The 13033-nt window shown below is 38.1% G+C and overlaps 1 protein-coding gene across 2 annotated transcripts in view; it reads left to right on the forward strand.

The window, feature by feature from the left end:
* LOC130906486 (protocadherin Fat 3) overlaps positions 1-13033 on the forward strand; it is a 136507-nt gene that overhangs the window by 6145 nt on the left and 117329 nt on the right. The window contains exons 3-4 of one of the 2 annotated variants that reach the window (XM_057820875.1): positions 66-200; positions 2356-2572. In XM_057820875.1, coding sequence (XP_057676858.1) covers positions 66-200; positions 2356-2572 — 352 coding nt within the window. The remainder of the gene's footprint in view (positions 1-65; positions 201-2355; positions 2573-13033) is intronic. The other variant, XM_057820877.1, reaches the window with a different exon arrangement.

Here is a 13033-nt window from a genome sequence, read left to right on the forward strand (position 1 = left end):
ATATGTCCTACATATTTAAATGCTGCTTTTAATGACTTATGTGTGTGTGCGTGTGCGTGTGGCAGATGGATGCTGCTAGTGGCGTATTGCGGATCAGGAAGGAACTCGACTTTGAGACGCAGCCATTCTATAATCTAACTTTGCTTGCCGAGGACCGAGGAACACCCACCCTCAGCAGCCTGACCTATGTGGAGGTGGAGGTACGCAACACCTATAAACATTTTAAGAAATGAACTCATTGGCTGCCATTGGCAATAGTCAAAATGAATTGGACGTCAAGCGCCGTCAAAGGCACTGAGAAATGTGCATTCACAGCCAGTCCTGGATTTACATTCAGTATTGGAGGAATATGTAAGAACACAAAAATACTTTTGTAAAATAAATACTAAATATAAAATCCAATTGAAGAAAAAAAAGTAAATCCTAAAGTAAAAAAAAGAAAAAGAACAAATATTAATGGGAATATTTAAAATAAAATACATTTGAAATAATGAAAAAGAAGGAATTTATTAATAATATCCTTTTTATTTCATTTTATAAAATTTTTTACAGTACTCCTTCATTTTTCACGGTCGATGGGGACCAGAGCCCGCCGCAATAACTGAAAACCGCTAAGTTTCGCTAAACCCCCCCCATATTTTTTTTCTGTGTGTGCGTGTGTGTTCAATGTATCTATACGGATTTAGCATTGGAAAGAGAAACATATAAGACATGTTTTTTCACTTTTTTTTCGCCCCAAAGTATAATTAAAAAACTGTATATAAAAATATATATATATATATATATATATATATATATATATATATGTATGTATGTATGTATATATACACACATATATATATATATATATTAGGGTTGTCAAATGATTAAAATTTTTAATCGAGTTAATTACAGCTTAAAAATTAATTAATCGTAATTAATCACAATTCAAACCATCTATAAAACCTGCCATATTTTTCCGTAAATTATTGTTGGAACGGAACGATACGACACAAGACGGATATATACATTCAACATACGGTACATAAGTACTGTATTTGTTTATTAAGACAATAAATCAACAAGATGGCATTAACATTATTAACATTCTCTTAAAGCGATCCATGGATAGAAAGACTTGTAGTTCTTAAAAGATAAATGTTAGTACAAGTTATAGAAATTTTATATTAAAACCCCTCTTAATGTTTTCGTTTTATTAAAATTTGTAACATTTTCAATCAAAAGATAAACTAGTAGCTCGCCATTGTTGATGTCAATAATTACACCATGCTCACTCATTGTCCTGAAGCCCATAAAATCATTTTTACCCAAGCGCCAGCAGAGGGCGCCAAACACCAAAAAGCAAGTAACAGGCGGACATTACACTGCTGTCATTTTAATCTGTTTGAGCGGGGCATGTGTGTTAATTGCGTCAAGTATTTTAACGTGATTAATTAAAAAAAAAAATTACCGCCCGTTAATGCGATAATTTTCAAGTCATACAGAGTGTTTTCCGCTGTATATATAAAACTAGTAATAAAATAAAACTTTTAATCACTTCAGATGTAATAATTGTGATGGTTTTAAACATATTACTTTCCCACCAAATTATTTTTAAACAAGAAGTAGAAAAATGCTTGTCTTTATTACTTCATTAAATTCTTAATTGAGTGAGTCCAATCAAATCCGCTCAAGCTGCTCACTTGCACACAATGAGTTGGCAAAGCAACTGTTAAACAAGTTTAACGATGATTGACGCATGCGGTGCTTTGAAGTTTCGGCTTCCAAGCATCACTAGCAAGATGAAACCTTAACGTCTGTCAATCATCGTTAACTTTAGTAAGCAACTCCAGTGCATTGCCTGACAAAGAAATGCGGCAGAAGGGAGAGTGAGACTACATGATCAATCGAGACAGCACATCTGTATTTATTTATTTATTTTAATTGGGAAAAAAAAAAATCTTTGACGGGCTGAGGGCGTGAAGTAGCAAGTATTTTTTTATGAATTTTTTTCCAATATGTTTTTTTTTCAAAATTATATATTTTTTTATTCTAATTTAGAATATACAATTTTTAGTTGGATTTTTAATATTAATTTTCATTTTTTTCTTTTTAATTATCATTATGTACTTATGTATTACTCCAATGCTTTTTGACATAGATTTGCTATATGTAAATTCAGGTATCAAAGGGTTAATTGAATTTGACCTTTATCCCTGTCCATGGCACGCAGTAAGTTAAAAAATCATACAACACTATTGGATGATAGAGAGTGTCCTCTCGCCAAAATGGATTGACATCTAGTACCGTCAATGGCAGCCTATGAGTATCGGCAAAGAACTGACAAGATGCGTGATTTGAAATGTGAACATTCAGTTAACTTGGTTCCAGGTGGTGGACGTCAATGAGAATTTGTACGCCCCCTACTTTGCCGACTTTGCCGTGAGAGGCTCAGTGAAGGAGAACTCACGGGCGGGCACCAGCGTGTTGGGGGTGGACGCCAAGGACGACGACAGGGGGAGGGACGGCGCCTTGAAGTACTCCATCCGAGGCGGCAGCGGGCTGGGCGCCTTCACCATCGACGAAGACACAGGTTTGACGCACCAAACTCAATTATGCGATACGAGTCATGTGCCTGGCGCAGGATGTTTCCATTTATTTGTAATTGGTTGCTTATTAAAGTCGTGTTGTGTTTTGCAATTCAGCAGCTGTGCGATACGCAACATCAGCGGCTGCATGATAACTTGATTTATGAGAGGCGCACAAAAGTATTGAGACATTTTATACAGAAAAACTGCTATAAGTTTGTCACTATTTGACGTCCAATCCATTTGAACTGGGAGGGTGCGTTTGTTCATTCGCTGCCAACCCTCCCACTTCAAATGTATTGGACTTCTACTAGTGATACCAAGGCCGTAGGTTTGCTTACAACACTGGACGGATTATTGAACGGGGATCAGGTCTCCATTTTTCACGAATTAGTTGATAGGTTAAAGTGCATACGACAGGATTAAAAAAGTCTTAAATAGCACTATTATGTGAATTAGAATCATATTTTGAGACGAGTCGACTATATACAACAATTTGGCAAAGCGCAGATGACGAGAAATTATTCTTTTAATTTGCCGTTTAGCGTCCCCAACAGGAGGATGACATCGGCAGGGTCACGGTTTAATCTGATTGACAATTCAGCCCACTGAGGGGGAATTATTCAGAACGAGGAAAATGCAACGAAGAGAGCCGCAAAATGTTATTGTTTCAGTCTCTCTACTCAATATTTTTACGGGACATTCTTGTTATCCAAGTATTTGTCCCCAGTTGCTAAATAAATGGAATGGTCATGACCAGGGGTGAAAGCGGACCGGACCGAGCCGGAACGGAGTTCCGCTTTGAGTTTATTAGGCGGAACCGCCCGGAACGCAGCTTTAATCCCGCAAATATGACAGCAACTGTCCAAACAATGCTAAAAAAAAACAAAAAAAACCTGCCCCGCTGCCACACACGCATCTCCAGTAAGAATCTACTATCGTCAGATTTAGATACACAAGTGTAAACAACAAGCCTAATTAAGAGCTTGTGTAATGTCATCCATTTCCACCGATATTTATTATTCATTTATTTCTTCGACGTAGTTCGCTCGGTCTCTCTCCCTGCCTCTGACAAGTCGCGTCGCAGGCAGCAAAAAAAAAAAAAAAAAAACATGGACTCTGCTGTTCGTTCAATTGGCAGACATACTGACACATGATGAGCAAGGATAGTTATCTCTGATTTGTTTATTAAATGCACGTTCTTTCTCCCCAAGAGAGTTGGATGCAAAACATGGGACTCAAATAAGGCTACTTATTTATTTCGTTAGAATTAAAAAAAAAAAAAAAGTGTTTGTTTTGTCTTCAAAATATATTCCATTTCACTTTCCATAATGTATGTTATTTGTACTTATTGTTTTGTTAATGTATGTTACTTATATCTCTATTATTGTAAAAAAAAAGTAGGACTGTCAAAATTATCGCGTTAACGGGCGGTAATTAATTTTTCAAATTAATCACGTTAAAATATTTGACGTATTTAACGCACATGCCCCGCTCAAACAAATTAAAATGACAGCACAGTGTAACGTCCACTTGTTACTTGTATTTTTTTGGTGTTTTTTTGCCCTCTGCTGGTGCTTGGGTGTGACTGATTTTATGGGTTTCAGCAACATGAGCATTGTGTAATTATTGACATCAACAATGGCGAGCTACTAGTTTATTTTTTGATTGAAAATTTTACAAATTTTATTCAAACGAAAACATTAAGAGGGGTTTTAATATAAAATTTGTATAACTTGTACTAACATTTATCTTTTAAGAACTAGTCTTTCTATCCATGGATCGCTTTAACAGAATGTTAATATTAATGCCATCTTGTTGATTTATTGTTATAATAAACAAATACAGTACTTATGTACCATATGTTGAATGTATACAGTACAATAGGGCAAATAAGTATTTAGTCAACCACCAATTGTGCAAGTTCTCCTACTTGAAAAGATTGGAGAGGCCTGTAATTGTCAACATAGGTAAACCTTTTTAAATAATTTATTTGCAAATCATGATGGAAAATAAGTATTTGGTCAATACCAAAAGTTCATCTCAATACTTAGTTATGTACCCTTTGTTGGCAATAACATTGTTTCATTTTTAAATAATTTATTTGCAAATCATGGTGGAAAATAAGTATTTGGTCAATACCAAAAGTTCATCTCAATACTTAGTTATGTACCCTTTGTTGGCAATAACGGAGGCCAAACGTTTTCTGTAACTCTTCACTCTTCGCTTGGTGTAAAGAAATCAACTGTGAGATCAATTATTAGAAAATGGAAGACATACAAGACTACTGATAATCGCTCTCGATCTGGGGGTCAGTAACAAAGGCTACTATCAGTAACACAATGCGGCGCCAGGGAGTGAAATCCTGCACGGCCAGACGTGTCCTGTTGCTGAAGCCAGTACACGTCCAGGCTCATCTGCGGTTCGCTGGTGAGCATTTGGATAATCCAGAAGAGGACTGGGAGAATGTGTTATGGTCAGATGAAACCAAAATAGAACTTTTTGGTAGAAACACAGGTTCTCGTGTTTGGAGGAGAAAGAATACTCAGTTGCACCATACCCACCGTGAAGCATGGGGGTGGAAACATCATGCTTTGGGGCTGTTTTTTTGCACTGGGACCAGGATGACCGATCTGTGTAAAGGAAAGAATGAATGGGGCAATGTATCGAGAGATTTTAAGTGAAAATCTCCTTCCATCAGCAAGGGCACTGAAGATGATACGTGGCTGGGTCTTTCAGCATGATAATGATCCCAAACACACAGCCAGGGCAACAAAGGAGTGGCTTCCTAAGAAGCATTTCAAGGTCCTAGAGTGGCCTAGCCAGTCTCCAGATCTCAACCCCATAGAAAATCTGTGGAGGGAGTTGAAAGTCCGTGTTGCCCAACGACAGCCGCAAAACATCACCTCTCTAGAGGAGATCTGCATGGAGCAATGTGCCAAAATACCAATGTGAAAAGCTTGTGAAGAGTTACAGAAAACGTTTGGTCTCCATTATTACCAACAAAGGGTACATTAGAAAGTATTGAGATGAACTTCTGGTATTGACCAAATACTTATTTTTCACCATGATTTGCAAATAAATTCTTTAAAAATCAAGCAACGTGATTTTCTAGTTTTTTTTCCACATTCTGTCTCTCATGGTTCAGGTTTACCCATATTGACAATTACAGGACTCTCTAATATTTTCAAGCGGAGAACTTGCACAATTAGTGGTTGACTAAATCTTTATTTGCCCCACTGTAGGTAGCCGCTTGGCTGGTTGTCTTGAGGGGCACGCAAAAAGATTTCCACTTGCCCCCCCACAACACAAAACACCCACACCCACACCGGACGATCGTCTTGAGGGTTGTTATAATTGACCATTAGCACCCCCCCCCCCCCCGTTGGACGGTCCACTTGGGGGGGGGGGGGGGGGGGGGGTCCGTTTATGCTCATCGCACCTGGGCCCTGTTCACATTTGTTCTGCTACAGGATTGAACAAACGTCTATCGCCGTCAATGGCAGTCGATGACTTAATAGGACAAAATGGCAGCAGTACTGATCATGGCTTTCAAGTCACGCCGCATATACGATGTCGGCATTTGCGTTACATGACCTGTGTCGGCACACCTGGATTAAAAGAAATCCCGAACCTTCTCATTGCCTGGTCGTTCAAAATGCCACGCATGTCTGCACATTCCGCATTTGCATGAAAGTTGAGTGTGCAGAAACGTGCACTATCAGAGTTCATTTTCTTTTCCGTCAGCTCTCGCTCTGAACAAATCACAATTCATTGTCTGTCTTTGTTATGTGCGAATATTCAAACGTCTCCCTCCGAAACGCCTACCAACATCTTTTCACTATGTGAAAGGATTTTGCTGTTGTGGGACTGTCTCAGGGTTGATTTGATACGATACAACATGATGCACGATACGCACAAAACAATGATACAATCCGATAGGAAGCAATACGAAATGACACGCAATACGATTACCAGCATAGTACATATGCAATACCCACAATATCCAGTGCACTACAGTACAATCTTTATGATAAAATCAAGTTCTCCCCACCATTGAAAGGCCTTCACAGGTCCAGCAATACACACTTATAAAATGTACACTTAGCGCTGCTCTCATTTTGACACTTGCGCAAGGTCAAGGAGAACTTTATTATCCCCTCGGGGGAACTTTGTCGCAGCGGCGGCTCAGCACACAGCCATCAAACAAACCACCACCACCACAACAACAAAAAATACAATAATGCATGGCTAGCCTGGTGTTATTTATAGGTTCCTCTGCTCACGTAAAACCAGCCACCGGTAGAGAGCTTCGTGTCGGTGAAGCGATAACAATCATCGTCGGGACGCTTAATAAAATCAAGCCTGGCCGGGACGGTAATCGGTTCCTCTCGTCTTGTGCGGGTCTTCGGTGTCCACTGGAGGCCTGCGCTGACCTTTAACTAGGGTAATTAGTATTGACTGGCCAGTCAGAGGAGAACAATCAATGGACACACACATACAAGTCCTTTTGGCTCTCGTCTGCATGCTCTACATGCCCACCCTCGTTGTGCACTATGAACCGTGCGGTTAGAGTAAGTAACATTTGGTGCTAATCTGATCCACTACAGTTTATTCTAATTATATGTATTCAGATAGTGTTTGAACATCAAATCAAATATTTTTTAAAAGAGTGAAAGAGGAAATTAGGAGTACAACGAATTTTCCTCAAAACTGTTCTTCAAATACCTATAAAAGTATACATAACACACACAAATGATAGTAGAGTACAAGTATTTATAAAATAAAAATACTGCTAAAAAAAAAAAAAAAAAAAAAGCAAATTTAAATGAATAAAATTATTTAGAAAACTAAAAAACACAACAACAAAAAAATCAACAAAACTAAATGAAAATCAACTAAAAAATTGAAACGTGAAAAAGCATATAAAATAAAAAAAACAAATAAAATAAAAGGGCTCAAAATATAATTTTAAACAAATAAAAAACAATAAGAGTAGTAAAAACCACCTATACCCTAAATTACTAAAAATATTGTAAAAATAATGTACATAATGAAGGAATTTGCCCACCCCCCGGCCATGCCGCACGGAAACGCCGACAGCAGAACGGAAATGGTGCTCCGCTGCTTACCGCTTCGAGGGCCGATATTCCGCGCGGTCACCTCTTGCGTTAACCCTTTGTACTGACTCCATGTTCCAAAAGTTTGAAGAAGGCTCACCGAAAACAGGTTGACAATTTATTCGTCGACAATGGTCAAAAACAAGGCAGTTCTGGATCCAAAACAATGCTACATAGAAAAAGTTTCCGAGCAGCGAACAACGTTTGTTATCTCAGTGTTTAGTCTTTTTTAAGTCTGAAGTGGAGTGGGCCGGGCCGAGGGTGTTGTCTTGGGATAATCGCTCTTTGGCCGGTTTTGGGTGGTTAGGTTCGTGCGTGGATGGGACGTGGTTGCCACAGCGACCGTCGCTGGTCTTGACGTCCCAAGCGCCCGCTATCAACTTTGTTATCCTGGCTGGGCGAGACGCTACATGTTTTAGGACAGAGCGCCCTGCTCTTTGTCCTTGGAGTGGCCGGGAGAACTGATTGTAAGAGTTAGTGCATCAATCTTGCTCATGACGCACACGTTGGGTTTCTGTGATAAGATGGCTTTGTGTATCTATTCTGCTTCTTTTCATTAAACTATGGTGTGCTATTTATTTTATATTAGGTGTGTTATAGTAGTACAGTCCTACAGTAAATATGAGAAATGATACTATTCCCTGATTAATTATATTACGTGTGTTAGAGTAACGAAAACAGTAATATGGTGTGAGCGAGAAATGTAACTATTCCCTTCAATAACAACAAGCAAAACAATAAATTACAATAAATCATTCGTTGAAAATATTATTTAATTAATTTAATTAACTGAATAAACTTGTTTTGGTTCAAGGTTTTTTTTTTTTCTTTTTCTTTTTTTTTTTTTTTTTTTTTACCATGTACACATACTTTATGGACAACCTGAAGAATATAAATGTAAAAAAATATAAGACTCAGTCAGTGTTGTTTTTGGCAGCCCTTTTATTTTTCGTCTTAGTCTTTTGGACGAAAACACTTATTACTCTTAATCATATTTTAGTCTTTTCAAAATGTGTTCATCTAATTTTACTCAACGAAAACTTCGTCTAGTTTCAGTCGACAATTACTCAAAATTTTTTCGTCTGTAAACTTCAAATGTTTCAGTCCATGGATCAATACATAAACAAAAACTTTCCAAATATTTCAAATAACCATTGAGAGACAAGCACATAATTGTAGCGTGTACAAGGACATCACCATCTTCATGACGATAATAATAATAATAATACACACTCAGCAGGAAAACAGTACATTATTTTAAATTAAACACAAACTGTATGTAAAAAGTTTTCCAAGAGTTTAATACAACACTCTCCACACTAAATGCTAACGCTATACTAACGCTACAAGCAGAGGTGGCTCATAACGCGTTACATGTACGCCGTTACATTTACTTAAGTAACTTTTTGAGAAAAATGTACTTGTAAGAGTAGTTTTACTAAACCATACTTTTTACTTTTACTTGAGTAGATTTGTGAAGAAAAAAACGCTACTCTTACTCTGCTACTTTGGGCTACACAGGAGCCGCAACATTTTTCCTATTTATTCTACATATTTATTCCTTTTTTTCCCCCAGCGATGCCAAGAGTAGCTTTACCAATTTCACGAATGAGACGTCGCAACAATAATCACATGACTACAATATACCAATCAGACGTAAGCTTGCTTTTCTATGATCACGCCAGCCTGTTCAATCACCTGGTGTCTTTAAAGCACCGTAAAAAATGAAGTATTTGACATTGAGCGCTGCCCTCAACATGACTTGAAAGTGCAGATTTTAACCTCTTTACTAGTCTTTATTTGGCACCGATTGACAACGGAAAACCGGAGGTATGACCTTTTTAATTTCATAATACAGTGGTACCTCGACATACGATCGCTTCGACACACGATCTTCTCGACATCCGACACAAAATTTGACTCGTCATTTGTTTCTACATCTGACGACATGCTCGAAATACGACTATTTTGACAGCGCCGCAGTTTCTTTGCTTTGCCGGAGGTAGGGGTGCACAATATCCTTTTTTTTTTTTAAATACCGATATCGATAACTTCTTGCTTCTCAAGGCCAATACCGATACGATAACGATAAAATATATATCATTTTTCAATGTATATTTACATGAGTTTTTGACCACCTGTAGGTCAAAAATACCATTGGTTGATTCAGGATAGATTTGCCTTTGACCAAACCAGAATTTTCATGATGACATGAATATTATTATATTGAACAAAACAAAGACAAACACAGTTTTGACTTAAAAAAAGTGCCCATATTAATTTTTTCAAATAAATATATTTTGAGTCAATCACAATCAATCACTCAATATCATTGACGATGTGTACCCCTGAACAATGAGAACTGATCTAAAACAAACATAAACCCAACATGTATTGTGCTTTGTCAGCAGATAACACATTTGGTGCAACAGGAGAGAAGACTTTTGTCGTCTTGGTCCATGAAACAACTTTCTTAACCTGGCAATTATAGAACAGCAAGCCTATCAATAACCTAAAGGCCTCTCAAGAACTTGTAAAAATAACACTGTAAAATGCAAACATTTGCTAATTGCCATAGCAAGGTTTATAACTCATTGAAAGAAAAATACAGCCTGTAGAACACTAACAAAACTTTGCATACTGGCAAAACAGAAGTGGATACAAACGCTTACGTCCCAATCTGACACCGTCCCCAAAATATTATTAATAGGCCCAATAATATATAATGTTATTGGAGTTAATTATCGTGCACCTCTAGCCAGAAGGTTGGAGCGCGGCTGATTTTCTTGTGAGAGAAATCAACACTGGATCCAAAAAGGTTAGTGCAGGTGGAGAAAAAAACAGAAAAGGTGACGCTTACCATTGAAATGAAGATGTAAATGAGAGCAAAATATAAACATGGTGTGTGCATCCATGAACAATAGGGCCGTGAGATGTCGATCTCGGCCGGTGGTCATCCTCCGTTCGCCAGTCTTTATGCGTTAAGGTGACAATTCTTATTGTGGTAACATCACCAAATAAATCACCAGCTTCGTCAGGTTTCTAATCATTTATTCCATCAACTTGTGCAACAGCAGCGGACGCCAGCATCAAAACAGAAAGTAAACTCTTGCTCACTGTCACATCAGCCCCGCGGCAAAAAAAGTCCGCCACATTAGAACCCGATTCGTTACATTATTACATGTATTATCATTATTATTATTATTATTAATTAATTAATTCATTCATTCATTTTCCATGTTTTTTTTTCATAATTTATTTGTTTTGCTCTTTGTAATTGCTATTTGTAATTGTAACAGCAGTATTTATTAAGGATTTAGTGTAGGTTTTTGGGCTGTGGAATGAATTAATGGAATTATAATGTATTCTTATGGGAAAATCCTGCTCGACATATGACCATTTAGAACTTACAAACAAGGTCATGCAACGAATTAACTTCGTATGTAGAGGTACCACTGCAGTAACCATGACAGAACTACAGTATGCACTATTCAAACTAGGAACTATTGTCTCCACTAGAGGGCACTCATGCTCCTTGGACGAATAATGCTTCATTGCTGTCATTTTTTTCTCTTGCTGGAATTCAATGATTTTATTTATTTTTTGTAATTTCTTTGGCTTAATGTGGTTGTGTAATGGGTTATTGTACAGTATCATTGTAACAACAGTTCATATAGATAACCTTGTGCTGAGAAAAAAAAACAAACAAAAAAAAGTTAAAAAAAAAAAAAAAATCAAACAAATTTGTAAGCAGTTACTCACAAAGTTACTCATTACTTAAGTATTCATTCATTAATTTTCCATGCCGCTTTTTCCTCACGAGGGTAGCGGAGGTGCTGAAGCCTATCCCAGCTAACTAAAGGCAGTAGGCAGGGGACACCCTGAACTGGTTGCCAGCCAATTACAGGGCACAAGGAGACATACAACCATTCACGCACACACTCATACCTACGGACAATTTAGAGTGTTCAATCAGCCTACCATGCATGTTTTTGGGATGTGGGAGGAAACCGGAGTTCCCGGAGGAAACCCACACAGGCACGGGGAGAACATACAAACTCCAAACAGGAAGGCCGAAGCCCGGGATTGAACCCTTGATCTTAGAGCTGTGAGGCAGACGTGCTAACCACTCAGCCACCGTGCCGCCTACTTAAGTATTCTTTTCACCAAATACTTTTTTATTGTACTTGATTAATATTATTTGGAAGTAATGCTTCTTTTACCTGTTTTTTCCTACTCTATCAACCTATGGCTACAAGTTACATTTAGTGTGTGATGATCACTCAGTTCAGACATTTTAAGGCTAAAGCAACATTTCACAAAAAGCGCCTGGAGTGTCGGGCGGGGGTGGGGGGGGCAGCACGCCACATTAGTGACACGACCAAACACTGCTACGATGCGTGCTAACTACACATACAATAAGAAAACGTCACACACTGTAAACTTATGATGGAAACTATGACGAATTACCATATCGTTCTCGTCTCGTCAGACGAAAACTGGCATCCATCTCGCTATGTTTCAGTCTTCCAAGACACGTTTTTAGCTCATAATCATCATTATCGTCATGCTGATGAAAACAACACTGGATGTAGTACAAATCTTTCCATCAATTAATGATATAATCTTCTTCAATCAATTCTTAAATAAGTGTACCCATTTGAACTCTGTGACTAACCAGAACAGCAACACTTACGAACCAAAGCACGTAAACAACCTCCAAGAGGAATCAAAGTCCTCGATTTGCATTATCTTCCATGTAATACCTTTCTTAACTCATTGACTCTCATTGACACCTATAGATGTCAAATCCATTTGAAGTGGGAGGGGTGGCAGCGAATGAACGGCCCACCTCCTACTTCAAATTGATTGGACATCTACTAGTGATAATCTCAAGAGTTAAAAGATATACCTTTTAACCTGTCTTCAATGGAAAAACATTTGTAAAAGCCCCATATTGAGCCTTATTACTGTACGCAGTGCGGTGAGCAGACATATGAAGTTGCTTTTTAAAGTAAAAGATGTTTTCTGATCCCCTGCAGTTATGTGTAACGATGCGCGCCTCCGTTATGTACCTTAACATTACAAAGTCAGCGAGGCGCAAAGTAAGCTGGAAGTGAGGCCGAGATTATTACGGGGGAGGTCTGAGTGAGCGCCCGTCGGAGCAGAAAGTGAAAGAGATTGCAAAGGAGTGCAGAGAAAAAAAGATACCTTATTACACTTTTTTTCCCCCTTTTAACATCTTTTTTGACATGTTTCATAGCCCTCGTCCAACTTTATCTTGAAAGAACAGTCAGCGTTTGTTACTTTCCGACAACACTCCCTGAGGAAGTAATACCTTGTTTT

The sequence above is a fragment of the Corythoichthys intestinalis genome, chromosome 18 (genome assembly GCF_030265065.1).
Source record: "Corythoichthys intestinalis isolate RoL2023-P3 chromosome 18, ASM3026506v1, whole genome shotgun sequence".
NCBI lineage: Eukaryota > Metazoa > Chordata > Actinopteri > Syngnathiformes > Syngnathidae > Corythoichthys > Corythoichthys intestinalis.